The following is a 21,420-nucleotide window of genomic DNA, read 5'->3' on the forward strand; positions in this document are numbered from 1 at the left end:
TCTTTCTTTCTTTCTTTCTTTCTTTCTTTCTTTCTTTCTTTCTTTCTTTCTCTTTCCTTCCTTCCCTTTCCTTCCTTCCTTCCTTCCTTCCTCTTTCTTTCTTTCCTTCCTTCCCTTTCCTTCCTTCCTTCCTTCCTTCCTTCCTTCCTTTTTTTCTTTCTTTCTTTTCTTTTTCTTTCTTTCTTTCTTTCTTTCTTTCTTTCTTTCTTTCTTTCTTTCTTTCTTTCTTTCTTTCTTTCTTTCTTTCTTTTTCTTTCCTTCTTTCCCTTTCCTTCCTTCCTTCCTTTCTCTTTCTTTCTTTTCTTCCTTCCCTTTCCTTCCTTCCTTCCTTTCTCTTTCTTTCTTTTCTTCCTTCCCTTTCCTTCCTTCCTTCCTCTTTCTTTCTTTTTCCTTCCTTCCTTCCTTCCTTCCTTCCTTCCTTCCTTCCTTCCTTCCTTCCTTTCTGTCTGTCTTTCTTTCTTTCTTTCTTTCCTTCCTTCCTTCCTTCCTTCCTTCCTTCCTTCCTTCCTTCCTCTTTCTTTCTTTCTTTCCTTCCTTCCTTCCCTTCCTCCTTCCTTCCTTCCTTCCTTCCTTCCTTCCTTCCTTCCTTCCTTCCTCTTTCTTTCTTTCTTTCTTTCTTTCTTCTTTCTTTCTTTCTTTCTTTCTTTCTTTCTTTCTTTCTTTCTTTCTTTCTTTCTTTCTTTCTTTCTTTCTTTCTTTCTTTCTTTCTTTCTTTCTTGCCTTTCTGCCTGCCTGCCTGCCTGCCTTCCCCATCACTGGAGGTTTTCAAGAAGAGATTGGACAATGCTTGTCCAAAACAGGATAGAGTCTCTTTCTTGACCGGGGGTGGGGGGTGGGGTGGACTAGGAAACCTCCAAAGGTCCCTTCCAACTCTGATTGGTTTGATTTTTTTAGGGGCATAGAATCGCCAACTTGCTAACCCTAAACCCTTCCAACGCGGTTATTCTGTTATTCTTTTACTACATAGATACAAGCACACCTAGTTTTAGGTTTTTGCTTCATCTTTGTTACATGTGTTTGTGTGTGTGTGTTTGTGTGTGTGTTTTAAACAATTGATGTTTTCACTTTTAAACTTTTAATTCTATGATTTCATGAAGCATTTGAAGTTACGTGAAAGTTGGGATGGAGCATTCTCCATAGCTCCTATAATATCATTCTTTAAAAAATAACCTGTAATATTAGATATTACTCTACAATGTTATCATAATCGTAGATTTTATCAGAAGGACCTAGTAATCAAAAGTCAATGCCAAATCCAGACAGAATTACTTGGTAAACTGGATGCAAAAAACATCGATAATAATCACCACCAAACTGGCTCTGAATTAAATTAAACAGGATACCAAACGAACAACAAACAAACTTGTTTATTATAAAAATTATTCAATTTATCAAAAATAAACTCTGCCAAGCTATGTCTTTTCAAATTGCTTATAGCACATTCAGATTAAGGCATGTAGTTCCCCATCTATAACACAATCCCTGAGTTTCCGAAACAGAAATTTCAAAAGACTTGTTGGCAGGAAGAAATAAACGGATTATCATTTTCAGGGTGCAGAATCTGAGACAACCACTAGAGGTCAGCAGGGAGAGATTTTAAAACCCCACTGAATTTTTTTGCTGCCCTCTTGTGATCATGTAGATTACTGCAGCCCAGATAGAAGAAGGTTGTTCTGTGCAGGTTGCCAACCTAGCGACATGACACATTTCAGAGCAGTAAATCAGATGCGCTCTTTCAAGTTTCAAAAGGAAATAGATAATTTAAAGGGGAAAAAAATTTAAGGGGCGGGAAAAAGGTTATAGAGAGCAGAATTTTAATCCTTGGAAAGCAAGGTAGGCAGTATTTTCCTCTTTATAAGCTTCTAGAATTCTTCACCATTAGTCAGTGGGCACCTGAAGGACCATAGATACACAACAGATTTCAACTAGATTTTGAACACTATGATTCTTGGATGGATGGATGGATGGATGGATGGATGATGGATAATGGGTGGATGGGTAGATGATGATTAATGGATGGATGGAGGGGAGATGGAGGATGGATGGATGGATGGATGGATACATGATGGATAATGGATAGATAGATAGATAGATAGATAGATAGATAGATAGATAGATAGATAGATAAAAAATAGATAAAGGATGGAGGGTGGATGGATGGATGGATGGATAGATGATGGATAATCGGTGGATGGGTAGATGATGATTAATGGATGGATGGAGGGGGGATGGAGGATGGATGGATGGATAGATGGATACATGATGGATAATGGATAGATAGATAGATAGATAGATAGATAGATAGATAGATAGATAGATAGATAGATAGATAAAAAATAGATAAAGGATGGAGGGTAGATGGATGAATGGATGGATGGATAGATGATGGATAATGGGTGGATGGGTAGATGGATAGGATCAATGGATGGATGGATTAATGGATGATGATGAATATATAGATGATGGATAGATGGATAGATGATGGATAATGGATGGATAGATGGATGGATAGATAGATAGATGGATGGATGGATGGATGGGTAGATAGATAGATAGATAGATAGGTAGATAGATAGATAGATAGATAGATAGATAGATAGATAGATAGAAAAAAGAAGAAAGAAAGAAAGAAAGAAAGAAAGAAAGAAAGAAAGAAAGAAAGAAAGAAAGAAAGAAAGAAAGAAAGAAAGAAAGAAAGAAAGAAAGAAAGATAGATAGATGATAGAGTTCTGGAGAACTGGTCGCGGAAATTTTGAGTAATTTGGAGAACCAGCCAATCCCACCTCTGACTGGAGATTTTACAATATCCTTCCCCTGCCGCACCCACCAAGCCACACCCACAGAACCGGTAGTAAAAAAAAAATGAATCCCACCACTGGATAGATGATGGATAATGAGTGGATCGATGGGATCAATGGATGGATGGATGATGGATGGATAGATAGATAGATGATGGGAGATGGATAGATGATGGATAATGGATGAATGGAGGATGGAAAATGGATGTATAGATGATGGATAATGAATGGATGGATGGATGGATGGATGATGGATGGATGAAGGATGGATAGATGGATGGTAGAGAATGGATGGGTGGGTGGATTAATGGATGATGGATGGATGTTGGATTATGGATGGATGGATACATAAATGGATGATGGATGGATGTTGGATTATGGATGGATGGATGCATGAATGGATGATGGATGGATGGATGTTGGATTATGGATGGATGTTGGATTAGGGATAGATGGATGATGGATGGATGGGTGATGGAGGGATGGAGGGATGTCGGATTATGAATGGATGGATGCATGAATGGATGATGGATGGATGAAGGAGGAGGTCCATCCAACTGTCCACTCTTAGCAACCACATAGATAGATTTTTCTCCATGATGATCTGTCCCTAACTTGGTCCTTCAGCTCCTGGGAACTTCTCCGAGCCCAGAACGATGATCAGCAATTGCGTTTCCTCCCCTGTTCCGATGACAGATTGTCAACCCGGGAAGGCCATAGCTTAAGAATGCAAAAGCAGCCTGACATTTTCCTAAAAGCACACCAAGAACCTCTTGGAGAAAAAAAAAAAAAGCACCTTTGGGACACACCAAGAGCATCCAAACCTCAGGACGTTTAAAGGAAGGTCCTCATGGACCGAGAAATGGAGTGAGCCTGGCCTTAGGGCCGGTTCTTCAAGCCAGACTCCTCACTCCCTTGATTGCTTCCGACATTGTGAGTGGTTTTCAAGTGGGAGGGTGTAGGGAGATTCCCAATCCCGAAGGAAAACGTCCACTAGCTGTTGTCGCAATGTGTAACTTTGGGCTTCGGGGGCAACGTTGCTCTGGTTGACAACCAACGCAACGCCGGTGGTGTGGAGAAAATAATCCTCAGACCAGTTAGAAGTTCCTACAGGCGGAGAAAGAAAAGAAGAAAATCCATTTATAGGGTCATCTGCAGCACGCTTACAGACAGTCCTCGTAATAATTGTGTTACTTGCTTAAAAACTGCAGTGATTCCCTTAACGGTTGTAGTGAGAAAGGTCATAAAATGGGGGCAAAACTCGCCGGCTTGAGCCATCTCAATTATTCCGTTAATTAAATTCCACGTACCAACATAAGCTACTCGGTCAGTCACCATGTACTTGTTGTGGTTAACATGGGCATAAGGAATTTCTCTCCCTATTGTGGGAACCACAAAAAGTTTCTGAAATGGAAAAACAAAGAATTAAGTGCATCTCTCTCTTTTTCTCTCTCCTCCTCCTCCTCCTCCTCCTCCTCCTCCTCCTCTTCTTCTTCTTCTTATTCTTATTCTTATTCTTATTATTATTATTATTATTGTTATTATTATTATTATTAATCGATCATTATTATTTTCTCTTTCTCTCTCTTTTCTTCTTCCTCTTCTTTTCTCTCTCTGTCTCTTTCTCTCCTCTCTCTCTCCCTCCTCCTCCTTTTTCTTCTTCTCCTTTTTCTTCTTTGTCTTCTTCCCTCTCCTCCTCTTCCTTTCTCTCTCTCTTCTCTTTCTCTTCCTCCTCCTCCTCCTCCTCCTCCTCCTCCTCCTCCTCCTCCTCCTCCTCCTCCTCTTCTTCTTCTTCTCCTTCTCCTTCTCCTTCTTCTCCTTTTTCTTAATCTTCCTCTCCCTCCCTCCCTCTCCCTCCCCCCTCTCTCTCTTTCCACCATTTTATAGTTTCTAACCCTGTGGGAAAAGGTTAGGGAAGACTCACCACTTCGATGGGGCAGTGGAGAGGTTTCCTTCTCAGGACCGTGAGCGACTCCAGGAAAACAAACATGGTTTCTCTTGAGTGTGGCCAACAGCTGATGAGAAGATGCACCGTCACGCCTTTATCACAGGCGGCGCTCCGTAAGGCATCATCAATGACGGGCCACAACCTTGAAAAGCAACATGGATACAGAATGTTAGGGAGGTGACCTCAATGGAGGAATTGACAGGAATTGGGGGAGGGAGGGAGGGAGGAGGGAGGGAGGGAGGGAGGGAGGAGGAAGGAGGAAGGAAGGAAGGAAGGAAGGAAGAAGAAAAAAAGAAAGAGGGTAGAAGGAGGGGAAGTAGGTAGGGAGTTTGGGAGGAAGGGAAGAAAGGAAGGAAAAAGAGAGAAAGAGAAAAAAAGAAAGATGGTAGGAGGGAGGAAGGAAAAGATAAAAAGAAAGAGAAAGAAAGAGAGAGTGGGCAGGGATGAAGGGAAGGAAGAAAATTAAATCACCTTTTCGATTTACAGAATAAACACTGCGGCTCATAATCCATCACGGAAATATAGATAAATTCTTGAGCGTCTTCAATCGTGCTCAGAATGGCGGTGAGGTCAGGCGTACGGCCAGTTGAGCATAGAGCCGGCGGGGAGCTCTGCCATCACAAATAAACAGAAATTATAAAGTGTAAAAAAAACAAAAAACAAAGCCAGGATTTCTACCTGCTCCTTCTTCCAAGACCACCTGGCCCCAAACAGGCGACCTTGGAAGGAGAAAGCCAGACAGCTCACCTTGGCAGTGTGAAACTCGGTGCTAGTTGAAATCGACCACATTTCATTAAAACATTGGAAGGAGAGCGGTGGCTTTAGACCGTTTAAATGTATTTTATGTAAAATTTTAGGCTTCCGGATGAGCCTTTTTATAAAGGTGAGGTTAGCATTTTAGATAAAAAGGATGAGCCTTTTTATAAAGGTGAGGTTAGCCTTTGGGAGTTCAAGAAACCATGAGTTGTTGTTGTTTTTTTTTTGAGCTAAAGCCATTTCTTTCTCCAAAAACTAGCCTTTTCATCAACTAAACAATAGGGTGTGCGTTTACCTCACACGCGCCCTATTGTTTAGTTGATGAAAAGGCTAGTTCTCCAACTTATGACTAGTTGCCTAAAGATTGGAGCTCTTCAGAACTACTTACGACCTGCTTTCAAAGTTACAGCACGCTCCCTATGCAAACTTTTCTTGGTAGGCAGAAACTCCAACTTCAGTCTCCAACATTCTACATTGCTTGAAAGCTACCGGGGCCGTGAGGACTAGAAACTTAAGACTATAGTGAGAACAATTAACCAGGGGAACAGCTTGCCTTTAGACGTTGAGGGTGAAGAGATTGGACAGCCATTTTTCCAAAATGGTAAAGGATGCTCCATCACCGGAGATTTTTAAGAAAAGACTGGATAGCCAGTTGAGCAGGGGGTTGGACTAGCAGACCTCCAAGCTCCCTTCCAACTCTGTTATCCTTCCTTTCTCCTTTTCTTTCCTCTTTCCTTCTTTCCTTTCCTTTCTCCTTTCCTTCTTTCCTTTCCTTTCCCTTCCTTTCCTTTCCTGTCCTTTCTCCTTTCTTTCTTTCTTTCTTTCTTTCTTTCTTTCTTTCTTTCTTTCTTTCTTTCTTTCTTTCTTTCTTTCTTTCTTTCTTTCTTTCTTCCTTTCCTTTCCTTTCCTTTCCTTTCCTTTCCTTCTTTCCTTTCCTTTCTCCTTTCCTTCTTTTCTTTTCTTGCCTTTCCTTTCTCCTTTCCTTCTTTCCTTTCCTTTCCCTTCCCTTCCTTTCCTTTCCTTTCTCCTTTCTTTCTTTCCTTTCCTTCTTTCCTTTCCTTTCTCCTTTCCTTCTTTCTTTTCCTTTCCTTTCCTTTCCCTCCATCCCCTTCCTTCCTTTCTTCCTTCCTTCCTTCCCCATCCCTGGAGGTTTTTCAAGAAGAGATTGAACAACCATTTGTCTGAAATGCTTGAGTGTGGGGGGGGTTGGACTAGATAACCTCCAAGGTCCTTTCTGATTGGTTTGATTGGTTTGATTTTTTTAGGGGCATGGAACCGCCAACTTCCTATACTTCTACCTTCCCAATCTGATCTCCCATCCCCCCCAAAATCCCCCTGCAGTCCAGATGTGTAGTTTTCAACTCCATAACGGACATAATGGCTGGGGAGATCCAGCAACGAAGGCCGCACATCTTTAGGATTTTAAGCCGTTGTTGCTGGGTTTTTTTCCACACACACACACACACACACACACACACACACAAAACACTTACAGAAATGTAGACCTGGGCCTCTAGCCCATTTAGCTGAACCTTCCGAGGTTCCTCCAGGCTGGATTCAGCCGCCAGATCCCTGGGCCAGGTGGTGGGCAAGGAAGCTCCCTCTTCGCCCAACATCCGGTACATGGCAAAGATCCGGTGAAGATCCTTCGCCAAACAGCTGCAATTGTAGAGCGCAATTCCCAGCTCCTTCACCTACGGAGAAAAACGATCCATGGGGAACTTGCCGGAAGATTCCTCCAGATTTGCTTCTTACGGGGCCGCGATCTCCGAAAGAATCCCGGCGGCAAGAGTGGATTCCGCGCAGATCCAGGCAACGGCACGGTTCCCTGTTGTCGGGGAAGGAACCGATTTCCCCGCCGACGCATCCTCCGAGCACGACTTTGACCTACCACCACCAATGAGTGTGATGTTTTTGTGGCTAAGCGAGACCGTTGTTGAGTGAGTTCTGCCCGGTTTTCCAATGGTTCCTGCCCTAGTTGTTAAGGGAATCTGTGCCGTTGTTGTATTCCAGGTGTGTTCTCACAAAAACAGTGTAACACGGCGCTAACCCTTCTCACAATCTTGATTCTAATCCCTCTGTTGATGCAGCCTGGGATTGTATTGGCTTTTTTGGCAGCTACAGCACACGGCTGGCTCACGCTGAGCATGAATACAGGGAGTCCTCGGACTTACAACAGTTCATTTAGTGACCGTTCCAAGTTACGACGGCACTGAAACGAGTGACTTAGGACTGTTGTTCACAGCTATGGCCTTTGTAGCATATCCGTGGTCACGCGATCAACATTTGGACGTTCGGCCTCTGACGGTTCATATTTATGACGGTTGCAATCCCCATTTGCGACCTTCTAACAAGCGAAGTTAAGATTTGCTTAACAACCAGGTTAGGAACTTATCAACTGCAGTGATTCACTTAACAACTGAGGCAAAGGAAGTCGTAAAATGGGGCAAAACTCACTGAACAAACCTCTCACTTAGCAGCACAAATTTTGGGCTGAATGGTGGTCGTAAGTCGAGGATTAACTCCACATTTTGAGCCACTTGCCTTTTATCCCCACAGGTAGGGTGGGGCTTCTCTAGCAGCGGTGGCTCTTCCGGCCCAAGGACCAGCCCATAGATTTCCACTGCTCTCTTCTCCTCTGCCTTCTGTGCATCCATGCATCAGGCAATGGGCGCAGCTGTTCCTCCTCTTCCTCATCAGCCACCTCCAGACCTGGGGGTGTTGACTCTCCATCTGAGGGCTGACGGACAGCCCAGGCTCCGCCTCCATCTCTCTCTCTCTCACCGCAAGTTAACAAGTCCGTTCACAGGGAGTTGTGTCTGGCACACCTATTCATCTCCGCCCCTGCCTTTTGTCCCCAGAGCTAGAATTGGGCTTTACGAGCAGCGGTGACTCTTCCATCCCAAGGACCAGCCCATAGATTTCCACTGCTCTCCTCTCCTCTCTCTTTCTGTGCTTCAGGCACTGGACTCAGTTGTTCCTCCTCTTCCTCATCAGCCACCTCCAGACCTGGGGGCTGTTGACTTTCCATCTGAGGGCTGATGGACGGCTCAGGCTCCGCCTCCATCTCTCTCTCTCTCTCTCTCTCTCTCTCTCTCTCTCTCTCTCTCTCTCTCTCTCTCACCGCAAGTTAACAAGTCCGTTAACTTATTCATCTCTGCCCCCTGCCTTTTATCCCCAGAGCTAGAGTTGATCTTTGCTAGCAGCGGTGGCTCTTCCGTCCCAAGGACCGGCCCATAGATTTCCACTGCTCTCCTCTCCTCTGCCTTCTGCGCATTCACACATCAGGCACTGGACCTGGCTGTTTCTCCTCTTCCTCATCAGCCACCTCCAGACCTGGCTCTTCCATCCCAAGGGCCGGCTCATAGATTTCCACTGCTCTCCTCTCCTCTGCCTTCTGCACATCCATGCATCTGGCACTGGACCCAGCTGTTCCTCCTCTTCCTCATCAGCCACCTCCAGACCTGGCTCTTCCGTCCCAAGGACCGGCTCATAGATTTCCACTGTTCTCCTCTCCTCTCTCTTCCTGTGCACTGGACCCAGCTGTTCCTCCTCTTCCTCAACAGCCACCTCCAGACCTGGCTCTTCCGTCCCAAGGACCGGCCCATAGATTTCCACTACTCTCCTCTCCTCTCTCTTCCTATGCACTGGACCCAGCTGTTCCTCCTCTTCCTCATCAGCCACCTCCAGACCTGGGGGCTATTGACTCTCCATCTGAGGGCTGACGGACGGCCCAGGCTCTGCCTCTGCCTCTCTCTCTCTGCCAGCTCCATTTCCTCTCCCCCCTCGGAGCTCCCTGGTTGCCCTGATGCTGATCCTCCCACACCTCCTCCTCCGATTCGGCTGCGGGAGGGGCCACAACACCTGGCTACTCGACAACCGTCACACAATTGAAAGGATTGCCGTGTCCGAACAGTCGCGAAAGAAATGGTTGTAAATCCAGAACTCCTCTTTTCACGCCTGCCCCGAAGGAAATACCTGAGTAAGGGAACGCCAGTCCATGTTGGCACTGCCAATGTAGAGGTGTTTCCGATCCACGACCCACAGTTTGGTGTGCACGATCCCGCCGGTCAGTTCCTTCATCTTCACGTATCGCACGTCTGCGCCTGGAGAGCGAGATGTAAACGAATCTTTCTTTACCGCCGGCACCGTCAAACACGCCGGTTTTCTTCCCATTCCCAGCGACGTTTCTCGCTGTGTTTCATTCCTGCTGTATTAAAGTCACCTTCAAGGAACGGCTGTAATTTGGAGCCAGCGCATTCCGGTCGTAGGATGTAAATCGGATCACCCAGGTGACTGCCCTCGTTTTGCAACCCGCCTCGCACTGGTCGTTAAGCGGACACCATTAAGCGTTCAGCGATGCTCAGCTAGGGATGCAGTTTTTGGCGAAAACCGGAAATAAATGCCCCCTTTTTTTTTATTTTTTTAGCAAAACCATCGAACGAGGAAGATGATTTCCTTCCATTTTCCCCACTTGGGTTACTTGGCATTTTTCTTCATATCATACTAAGGTAATCCTCGAATTACGATGAAAATTTCTATTGCTGCCATCGGTGCTCCATTACTGGAGTTTTTCAAGAAGAGATTGGACAGTCATTTGTCTGAAACGGTTCAGTTTCCTGCCTGAGCAGGAGGGTGGACTAGAAGACCTCCAAAGGTCCCTTCCAACTCTGTTATACTGCTATTCTTTTTTCCTTCCTTCCTCCCTTCCTTCTCCAACTCTGGAGTTTTTTTAAAGAAGAGACGGGACAAAACTTTTGTCTGGAATTCTATAGGGGTTCCTGCTTGAGCAGGGGCTGGACTAGAAGACCTCCAAAGGTCCCTTCCAATTCTGTTATTCTGCCACCTCCCTAGAGATACATTACCGTCACGGGTCAATTCATCAGTGTCATCTTCGGACGATTGAGGGCTATTCACCGCCACCTCCAACTTCACCCCACGAGAAGGCAGGCTACGCAGCATATTGAACACCTCCAGGCCCTGCGGAGTGACACAACACAAGGACACTTGTGGGACTTGGTCCTAGACCAAGGGGATGCCGGCCGAGCCCATTCAGACGTCAGGCCATTCATCTGTGCAGCTCCATTCTCCTTCTCCAATAACTCTTGGAGCTTGGTTGGGCTCAACTTACGGCCAAAAAAGGAGATTGGAAAATTCATTGTGGCACAGTTGTTAAGTGAGACATCATGGGACAAACACTCAATTTTATCACTTCTTTTGCCTCTGTCTGGTCGCTGCGAATCACCACGCTCTGCCCATTTGTTTGAAATGGTATAGGCAGGGTTTCCTGCCTGAGCATGGGGTGGGACTAGAAGACCTCCATGGTCCCTTCCAATTTTGTTATTCTATTCTATTCTATTCTATTCTATTATGTTCTGTTCTATTCTATTCTATTCTATTCTATTCTAATTTATTTATTTCATTATTCTATTCTATTCTGTTCTATTCTATTCTATTCTATTCTATTCTATTCTAATTTATTTATTTCATTATTCTATTCTATTCTACTGTATTTTATTCTATTCTATTCTTCTCATTCATTCTATTCTATTCTTTCATTCTATTCTATTCTTTCATTATTCTATTCTATTCTATTCTATTCTATTCTATTTATTTATTTATTTATTTATTTATTTATTTCATTATTCTATTCTATTCTACTGTATTTTATTCTATTCTATTCTTTCATTATTCTATTCTATTCTATTCTATTCTATTCTATTCTATTCTATTCTATTCTATTCTATTCTATTCTGAATCCTATTCTATTCTATTCCCCACTTCTTGACATGAGGCTTAGACTAAACAAGAGATCCAGAGTGGATCCTTTTACCCCCGCGTCCTCAAGGACAAACTGACCTGTTTCGCTGAAGAATCTTCCATCTGCAAATCGGAATCTCGGAGAGTAAAATAAAAAGCTGCGATTTCCACCACGCGGTTGGCTTCCGAGAGGAGATCCATCCACCCTTCGTAAATGGTGGGATTTTGAGGACTTGAAGGCGGATACTGTAAGCTGTCTGGGATGCTCTCCAGAAGGACCAGGCTAGTAAGGAGAGAAAGGAGGATTAAAACCCAGGTGGTCAAGGAGCGATGGAGATGACCCAGCCTTGGGAACCAACATCTGGAGGAGGTTTTCTGTCATGCCCCTGTTGGGAGCCTGATTCTGAGGAGGAAGTCGAACAGCTAATAAGGAGTGGAAGTGTGGCTCCGGTGGCTGTGGAAGAAACTGGGGAAGGACACAGTCCGGCTGGGCATTCAGAGGAAGACCCAGGCCCACTCTCTCTGCATCCTAGGGCACGCAGGGAGGAACGGATAAGGGAGCAACATGGATTACGGGGGAGAAAAAGGCCCTGATTCCCTTCATTAGCTGCAGCTGGGAAAACAGGATAAAAAGGGTGTTTGCGCACAGCACCTTGCTGGAAGCAAAGCGTGCATTATCTTTGTTTGTCGTGTCCTACCTGGGTTCTGGCGTCCTCGCAACTGTATGTGTTTCATTATCTTTTGTGTTCTGCAATTCCTTATCCTGCCCTGTCTCGTTAATTGCTGCAGCGTGGTTTGTGTTGGTTTTTATTTATAATTTATATGTACTTTGAGTTCAAACTAAATTTCTTCCCTTTAAAAACTGTTCTCGGGAGAGTTTTTTTTCTCTCCAGCCGATGATAACTGGACATTGGGGGCCAAGTTGGAGGAATTAAAGGGACTTTACCTACTTTTGTGACTTGGTTGCTTTTGGGCCACACCCCTTTGGGTCATCACATTTTCTAGGCATATAAAATAAACGCAGAGAACTTGCCTGCACTGTGCGCTGCATTCTTCCGCCCCGTTCCAAAGCGTTGTAAATTTTTTCCATATTAAAGAGCCGTTTCCGAGTACGAGAGAAGCGGGGACTTTTTGCTTCCATACAAGCCAGCAGGAAAGGATCAGGAGGAGGAAGAAGAGAAGAAAACAAAGAGACCACCAAGAGAAGGTGTGCTAAGGAGAAAATGTGAGGCAAGACGAGAGAGGTAGATTTAGGATAGCGTTTTTTTCAAAGCTGATCACTTGAAGATGGGTGGACTTCAGTTCCCAGAATCCCCCAGCCATGGGCATGCTTTAAGAGGGGTGGACTTCAACTCCCAGATTTCTCCAACCAACTGCTTTAAGATAGGTGGACTTCAACTCCCAGAATTCCCCAGCTGGCAGGCTTTAAAAGGGGTGGCTTTCAGAATTCCCTAGCCAGCATGGTTTAAGAGGGGTGGACTTCAACTCCCAGAATTCCCCAGCCAGACCGCGTTAAAAGGGGTGGACTTCAACTCCCAGAATTCCCCAGCCAGCCATGTTTGCAATTCCTTTGTGAATGAATCCATCGATATTCCACAAATTGGTCCATTTTAGTGTTTTAACATGGGAAATCCTGATCAATATCACCCATACGACCATCTTTGGGATCCCCCCATAATTTTTTCAGAGTTGGAAGGGCTCCCAAGACTTAGAAATACTGCCACTGAGAGAGGGAGTTGAAGGTTATACAATTCAGGTTGTACCTTGAACCATTTATGGTGGACTTCTTTTGGTGGTGAAGCTTTTCGTGGCAACTTGGTATTCTCCATCTTCTTCATTGGGGGCACCTTGATTCTTGGGGTGATATCTGTCCAGGTCTCCTGTCTCGACTCCCTCCGGGTTTCACCTAGTCTTCGCAGGCCAGGTATGGTTGTGTCTTCCAGATGTCCAACCTTACCACTTTGTGGTTTTGAGATATCCAAGACTTGGAGCCAAGACCGTCGATCCTTCACCACTTCCCACTGAATATTTGGGGTATCTAACTATGGATCGAGGGAAAGTAGAGATGATTTGACTTCTTCCTTTGGGCGAACCAACCACAACGATACCATCATCCGTGACCAAGAAGGTGGCTGAGATATGGTCCTCCAAAATATTGGAGTTGGGTTGGGTAAGCCAACAGAGGTAGCTTGCAAACCATGGTTTCTGGTTTGATTGGGGTCCAAAACGGGTCTAATTTTTCAGTCAAATAATAAACATGGCTTGGAATCCACTTCACATCCTGGCTTGTCCAGAAACCATTAATCCTGGTTGGAGGAAAGTCCAGTTCTAACCCATTTGCTTACTGAAAAAAAAACTGATCTGTCCCCTATTTTAGGAAACTGGTTTATTACTCAAATGTCCCCATCTAAATTATCGGCTGTGAATCAAACTTGGATGTCACTTTTTAAAGAAAATGCAGGGAAATTCACCATCCTCCCTCCTCAAAATTCAAAGGAGGCTTCCGACAAGCAGTCAAGGGAGGAAACTAGATTTGCTTAATGACCACATGATTCACTTAACGTCTGAAGTGATTTGCTTAAATAAGTAAAATAAGGCATAACCCTCTTGGTTGGCAATGGAAATTCTGGCCCAATGTGATCTTAAGGGATTTTAAAAAAATTTAAAAATGCTCATAAACAAAGATCAGACAAATGTTGGTTCTGTCTAATACACTTTTGGGAGGGGGGGGGGGGTTAATTTGTCCCAACAGAGTGCCCACCACAAGGTGATACAACATGGTCCCGTCACCACAAAGACACAGAAGCTCTGATTGGCAGGGGATGAACCCTTCAGAAACATGACACAAACAAACTTGGATCTTCACCAGGCCTCTTGCCACCCATTCTGTTACCTCCTTTCCCCTCTCTGGACGTGGGGAAGGGTCTTCCTTCAACGCCAGTCTCCTCAGCCTCACAAAGGGGGGCTGTAAAGGAAAATGGGATGAATTGTCTTCGATGGGACCTCACAACCATTCCGCTTCTCAAGAACTACCCAAACTTGGTGTCTGCACCCGTGATCTAACAGACCGAACATCTAACAAGAGTTGGAAGGGACCCTGTAGGTCATCTTGTCCAACCCCCTGTCCAAGCAGGAGACCCTACACCATTTCTGACAGAGGTCAGTCCAGCCTCTTCTTGAAAGCTTCTGGTAATGAAGTTCCATTGTTCCATTGGTGGATTGTTCTCGCTGTCAGAAAATTTCTCCTTATTTCCATGTTGAATTTCTCCTTGTTCAGTTTCCATCCATTCTTCCTTGTCTGGCCTTCTGGTGCTTTGGAAAATAGCTTGACTCCCTTCCTCCTCTCTGTGACAGCCCCTCAAATATTGGAAGGCTGCTCTCCTGTCTCCCCTGGTCCTTTTCTTCCCTAGACTAGCCAGGCCCAGTTCCTGCAACCGTTCATCGTATGTTTTAGCCTCCAGTCCCCTCATCATCCTGGTTGCTCTTCTCTGCACTCTTTCTAGAATCTCAATATCCTTTTTTATAGTGTGGTGACCAAAACTGGGTGTAGTATTCTAGGTGTGGCCTTATTAAGGCTTTATAAAGTGATATTAGTACCTCACTTGATCTTGACTGTATCCCTCCGTTAATGCAACTTGGGATTACATTGGCTTTTTTGGCTGCTGCCGGACACTGTTGGTTCATATTTAACTGGTTGTCCACTAAGACTCCAAGATCCCTACCAACGATCTCTGTTCCCCCGGGGATCCAGGAAGAAAAATGGTTTGAGGGAAGGTGATTTCTTATTTCAAGCAGGCCAAAGGGCAGCAGATCAAAAAATGAAGATCACAACCTTTTGGGCTGTACTTTTTCAAGTTTTGATTGTTATTCATTTGTCTGAAATTATATGTAGGGTTTCCTGCCTAAGCAAGGGGTTGGAGTAGAAGACCTCCAAGGTCCCTTCCCATTATTCTATTCTATTCTATTCTATTCTATTCTATTCTATTCTATTCTATTCTATTCTATTCTATTCTTCTATTCTATTCTATTCTATTCTATTCTATTCTATTTCTATTCTATTCTAATTTCTACTCTATTCTATTCTATTCTAATTTCTATTCTATTCTATTCTATTCTATTCTATTCTATTCTATTCTATTTTCTATTCTATTCTATTCTATTCTAATTTCTACTCTATTCTATTTTATTCCATTCTATTCTATTCTATTCTATTTTCTACTCTACTCTGCTCTACTCTACTCTATTCTATTCTACTCTATTTCAAGTTTACATAATGGTTTGACTTAGCCTGAGAATTTTTGATCGCTGTTGTCATTTTGTGGGCCTCCTCCTTTGAAAAGCGGGAACATGATGGCAGCAAACCTTTTCCCCAAATTGCTCAAGATCCTTCCCGTAGGCCAGGAATAATTTTGTGTGCCTCTTCCATCGAATAGAGCCTGATCCTTAATTTGGAGAAGGGAAGGGGTTCCAGATCAGGAATCCACCAGCTCTTCCTACCGTCCCCTATCTCGGGACGAAAGAAAAGCCAAACATCTGAAGTAGAACGAACTCGAGACTTACTGTGACTTTCTCTTTCTCTGCTCGTTCCCCGATGTCCAGCTGAGCTCCTGATTCTGAAGGAATAATTCCTGGTGGATCTGGTGCTTCCTTGGTGTGATCTACTTGCTTCTTGTATGCTTTGATGCTTTCTCGGGGCTGCAGGATGTCATCGGCCCGGCTTCTGGGTTGTTGAGGTTCGTTCTGGGTTGTGGTTCAGAAATCACAGAAGAGTTTAATCAGAAGTGAACCAACATTCTCATCACTAGAGAACTGTGCCAGGAAATTGAGGAAGTGTTCTTCAATGGGTGGTGCATCTACACTTCCTGTGTAGAAATACACACAGAGAGACATATACAAAAACACAGACATCAGTCATCCTTGACTTGGGCTACCTAGAAGGGTTGACACCATAACTAGCTCAGATTCTGGGAGTTGAAGTCCACAAGTCTTAAAGTTGCCAAGGAAGAAAAGAAAAGGAAGATTAACCAGAGACTGGTTACAACAAGCTCACAATTTTTTCTTCTTCCAGATAATAAAATGTTGAAAAGTCATTCCACAAGTGAGAAAGGAAGAATATGCCAAGCAAATGGACTGCTGAATGTAATTGATATAATAAATTGTCTACAGGGCCTGGCTTTGGATATGGAGATGATGGAGAGTTAGAGGTGGAGATGCAGATGGGAAAATGGAGAAATGGGGAGACGAAGATGAAGAGATGGATATGGACATGGAGATAGAGATGGAGAGATGCAGAGGGAGATGAGGAGGTGGAATGGGGATAGAGAGATGGAAAGATGGAAATGGACATAGAGAGATGGAAAGATGGACATGGACATGGAAAGATGGAGGTAGAGAGAAAGAGAGGTGGAGAGATGGACATGGAGATGGAGAGATGGAGATGGACATAGAGAGAAAGAGAGATGGAGAGATGGACATGGACATAGACATAAAGATAGAGAAATGGGGAAATGAAGATGGAGAGATGGACATGGACATGCAGATAAAGATAGAGGTGGAGAAATGGTGGACATGGACATGATGATAGAAATGGAGATAAATCTGTTAAGCCAAGAAATTAGGAAACTCATCCTCAGCCTTGTATGAAGAAGGATATAATCCTTCAACATTTTTCTTTATTCCTACCACACAGACAAGCAGCTATATGCTGTACCGTTGATTAATACACAAATCTATTAAAAAATAGCTTTCTGGATATCTTCCAAAGTTACACATTTTTCAGCCAACTTTGTCTTTTGTTTTTAAATCACCCTGCTGTCATGGCGGTCTGCTGGTTGGCTTTCTGACACCAACTTGTGTTAATTTAGGTTGCTGGGGAGTTTCCCCTGGCACAGTGAGGACACAGATGTTTCTACAGCTGCAGAGATAGCAGCATGAAGGCATCTCTCTCTGCCTTTGAATGCACACACATACACCACAACTGCCAAGCATTGAAAGCAAGCTATAAAAGCTCTTTGAAAAGAGAGATGGGGCCATTTAACCAGCCCGTCCAACGTTGTTTAATCCCAAAGGGCCACCCAAACGTGCCTCACTCATTAGAGATATTTCTGAGTTTTCTATTCCAAAAACCGAAATCGAATTTAACTGCAAACAAAATCAACTTTTGGCTTCTAACGTCTATGCTACCCCACCCAAAAATAGTTTCGAGCGAGTTTCGGGCTGATGAACCAAATTGTTATTTTCGTCTCTGGCTTCTGCTTTTTAAAAAAAATAAATCTAAAAATGACAGAAAGTACACATTTTGCCTGCAAGGGCAAGATTATCCTGTCCTTCCTGAGAATAAGCGCACCAAGGTGCCTACCGTCCCTGTCCTAATGTTTCCATTTTATTCGTATCCATTTCATATATTAATAATCATGTTTATACTTATATTTGTTATCTAATACATGCTTGACAAACAAATAAAATAAAATAAATATAAATAGTTACTACCATTTGTACACGGCTTTTTAAAACAAAACACATCAAAGCTGCCAGAAAGAAGAACAACATTTAAAAATAAAAATAAAAATCCAGGGAAACGCTACAAACAATTATCACAACAACAGAAGAAGAATGACAGAAAAACAGGAACTAAAATGGACACCATCATAATGAAACTACCGTAGCTGCCAAATCAGAAGAAAAGAATTCGGCCCTCCTACGGTATTTTTATTTTTAATTTTTTAATCTGATCTTTATTATTTTTATAAATAATTCAAGGCAGAAAAGAAAAAAAAAGCCAATTTAGTCAACTTAGCAACTTCCATCAACTTCTCCAACCATAGTGAATCAGACTAAATCTTTCCATTTTGTATGCTTCCATCATTTTCAAAAGAATTTCCCTTCAGGAAAGGAAGAGCTGGAAAAAAATCCAGCCCTAAATGTGGAGAAACCAGGGTGGATGGCAATGAGAAACTGACCCAGGACATCAAGAAAAATCAGATTTTAGTTTGGTTTGAGCTGTAAACTGCATTATTCTGGCCAGCTAAAAGAAGTGGGTGGGAATCTTTGTTTAGCCTGGCTTAGAGTGGGCCAAATGGAGCTGTCCAACAGATGGAAGGAAAGAGCCTCTTCGTAAATGAAGACATATCTCTATCATCACACTCTTTATATCTTTCTCTCTTTCTGTCTATATTGATCTATCATCTATCTATCATCCCCCCCTCTCTTTCTTTATCTATCATTTATCTGACTTCTTTTTTTGTAGATGGAGACAGGGTCGTATAAATCAAATCAATTTATTGTGATCACACAGGCTAGCATAAGGCCACACATATATAACTATATGCTATTTGTCTCAATTTCTATCTATCTATCTATCTATCTATCTATCTATCATCTATTTATCTAATCTTTCTATTTCTGTCTCTGTTTCTTTCTCATCTACCTGTCTATATCTATAAATCTATCATCTGTCTGTCTGTATCTATCTACTATCTATCTGTCTGTCTATCATCTATCTATCTATCTATCTATCTATCTATCTATCTATCTATCTATCTATCTATCTATCTATCTATCTATCTATCTATCTATCTATCTCTCCCTCATCTTCCTGTCTATCTCTGCCTTCTGTCTATATCTATAAATCTATCTATCTATCTATCTATCTATCTATCTATCTATCTATCTATCTATCTATCATCTATCTATCCTCTTTCATTTATCTATTCTTTCTGTCTCTACCTTCTGTTCAATCATTGTAATTAATTTTAATATTTTAACATTAATTGTATATGTTAATATATCGATTATATTTTATGCCACCACCCAGAGCCGCTCTCCGAGGGCGATGGGCAGTTTAGAAAGATGAAGTATAAATAAATGAGCAAAATAAAAAACGTTTTTAACTGTGCTTTTTAAATCACACGTTCATATTGTTTTATATTTTTAACCCTCCAGGATCACTTAGGCGAGATCGGTAGTGTAGAAATCTAATAACTAAAATAAAGTAAAATGTTACATATATATTAAGAAAGACACATGCCACTTCTAGGAGAGACAAGGATGTCTGTCTGTCTGTCTGTCTGTCTATCTGATAATTCCACGTTGGAAGAGTGAACATTTTCTTACCTTTTCTGCACTTTTCTCCTGTTGCAAGCGTGTAGATCTTCTAATCGGGGTGACACTAACTTGGTTTTGAGCAGGCGGTTTCTTCCTCATGTTGCTTCAAAGGAAATAGCACTCCCTAAAAAGCTATTTTTTAAAAAAATACGCTTCCCACTTTTAGCTAGCAGATACCCAGCACGGGGGCCCCGAAAAACGACCCAGCAAATTTAACAGAGACGTTAAATTTGGTGGGGAAACGACTTCAGATGGATTTGAAATGACTAGCACCACCGCAATTGGTTGGTGAATCATTTCATTTATGCTGAGTTTTACACAACTGACTCCTAGCGGCCGAATGTGTAAGAAACCTTCAAAGCAGCTTTTTTGCAAAGAAGAAGAGGAGGAGGAGGAGGAGGAAGAGGAGGAGGAGGAGGAGGAAGAAGAAGAAGAAGAAGAAGAAGAAGAAGAAGAAGAAGAAGAAGAAGAAGAAGAAGAAGAAGAAGAAGAAGAGGAAGAAGGAAGAAGGGAAGGAAGAGGAAGAAGAAGAAGAAGAAGAAGAAGAAGAAGAAGAAGAAGAAGAAGAAGAAGAAGAAGAAGAAGAAGAAGAAGAAGAAGAAGAAGAAGAAGAAGAAGAAGAAGAAAGAAAGAAGAGAAGAAAAAATTATATATGAATACATAACAATGTGAATTCTGACGTGGTCAAAAATTGGTCCTTAATTTGGAAAGTAAATCTCTTGGAAATTCATTCATCTTTTTTCATTGGTTTTTCACACCCCAGGAGAAATAGAGAAATTTATTTTAAGTTAAATTAATTAGAATAAATGTCTGTTAATGTTTGTTGGGAGCTGGGTTAAGGTTATATTCTGCATGCAAATTGCTGTCCGTTGAATGTTTTTTTTTCTTTTTCATGAGATCTTTTGCTACTTAATTGCTGGGGATTCATCTTGCACTCTGCACAAGCTCAGGAGCTCAATCTCTATCAAAGGCTCCTTCTGAATTCGAATCTTTGACAAAGCAATGTTTTTTTTCTGCCCCTTTTTTAAACCTCCTATTTCTTTTCTTTTTAAATGACTACAAATAGCAAAATGAACATACAGTAGTCCTTTTCATACAATTAATTAATGGAATAATTAATTTCAATTTTTTTATAATGGTCAACTCCTTGTTTACCATTTTATTCTTTAGCCACAGTGTCTCTTTCTATCTTTTTTCTTTCTTTGATGTAGCTATTTATTCTGTTTGTTTACATGTTTTAATAAATATTGTTTTTAAAAAGAAACACTATTTCACATGGCTGTCCAGTTCCTAAACTTATGTTTTTCCTCCTCAGTCCAAGAAGTCCTCCAGATTTTGATAGAATTGATTTTTGTTTCTGTGATTAAACCCTAATTATGGCAATTATTAGTGACAATTGCAAATACTTTTTTTGCATCTATTTTGCATCTTCCTTTGCAATACAAATACAAAAAGATATTTAAGTGGGAGCGACAGAAGGGCTTTCGTTTTAGATGGTAGATTAAATTAATTGCATTAATGCTGCAATTAAAATATTGTATAAATGGTTGCATTTAGGGGGCTTCCTTTATTCAAAGTCACCAGGGTTAAAAATAATTACTAATTTTTAAATCATCATAATTACAACGAAAAGGGCTTTTGCTTCTAATGGAAAATAAGACGCTTCTTACTTTCTTGCAACTTAATTTAAGATTTTTAAGCCAGGGCTCATTAAATCAGCAGCATCCTTAATTTGCATAATTTATATTTGCATGAAAGCTCCCCCCCCCGCTCCACCTGGTAACCAGGGAAACACCAAATCCCGCCTCCTCCCCTTCCTCGCCTCCTACCCACCAATCAACATTTTAGGGGCGAACGTCCGCTCGGCCGCCGACGGTTCGAAACGTCGCGCGTCTCCGCGCGCCTTCTCCAATCAGAGCGCCGGGCCGAGTCAAGCTGGCCAATCGGGAGAAAGAGCGGGCGGGCCAAGCCTCGGTCCTCTTTCATCTCCCAGCCGCGCCCAGGTTGGGCGAGGGCGGCGGCGGCGGGCGGGAAAGAGCCGAGCCGAGGGAGCCA

General features: G+C 42.6%; 1 protein-coding gene across 2 annotated transcripts; it reads right to left on the reverse strand.

Moving 5' to 3' along the window:
- Window positions 1–1,352: 1,352 nt before the first annotated feature.
- LOC113426890 (5'-3' exonuclease PLD3-like) lies at window positions 1,353–19,711 on the reverse strand. 2 transcript variants are annotated; one of them, XM_087943762.1, is made up of 13 exons: window positions 19,375–19,711; window positions 15,823–16,002; window positions 14,156–14,227; window positions 13,026–13,304; window positions 12,296–12,474; window positions 11,362–11,545; window positions 10,368–10,482; window positions 9,481–9,608; window positions 6,996–7,196; window positions 5,218–5,357; window positions 4,723–4,888; window positions 4,109–4,202; window positions 1,353–3,905 (listed from the first exon to the last, which is right to left on the reverse strand). In XM_087943762.1, the coding sequence occupies exons 1-13, from the start codon at window positions 19,462–19,464 to the stop codon at window positions 3,706–3,708; spliced, it is 2,028 nt and encodes a 675-aa protein (XP_087799888.1). In that variant the 5' UTR covers window positions 19,465–19,711; the 3' UTR covers window positions 1,353–3,705. The 2 variants fall into 2 exon arrangements, with proteins under 2 accessions (XP_087799888.1, XP_087799889.1); XM_087943763.1 differs by lacking the exon at window positions 14,156–14,227 and having other exon boundaries at window positions 19,375–19,708.
- Window positions 19,712–21,420: the final 1,709 nt, after the last annotated feature.

This window comes from Notechis scutatus, chromosome 14 (assembly GCF_049901735.1).
Source record: "Notechis scutatus isolate UNSWTSFEM ecotype Mainland chromosome 14, rNotScu1.2, whole genome shotgun sequence".
Taxonomy (NCBI): domain Eukaryota; kingdom Metazoa; phylum Chordata; class Lepidosauria; order Squamata; family Elapidae; genus Notechis; species Notechis scutatus.

Excerpts from the sequence above, each read along its gene's own strand:
- LOC113426890 (XM_087943762.1), bottom strand. The coding sequence starts at position 19,464 with ATGAGGAAGAAACCGCCTGCTCAAAACCAAGTTAGTGTCACCCCGATT. Across the intron at positions 16,003-19,374 it reads AGGAGAAAAGTGCAGAAAAG|AACGAACCTCAACAACCCAG; the intron begins GTAAGAAAATGT and ends ACCACAACCCAG. Across the intron at positions 4,203-4,722 it reads TCCACTGCCCCATCGAAGTG|AAACTTTTTGTGGTTCCCAC; the intron begins GTGAGTCTTCCC and ends TTTCCATTTCAG.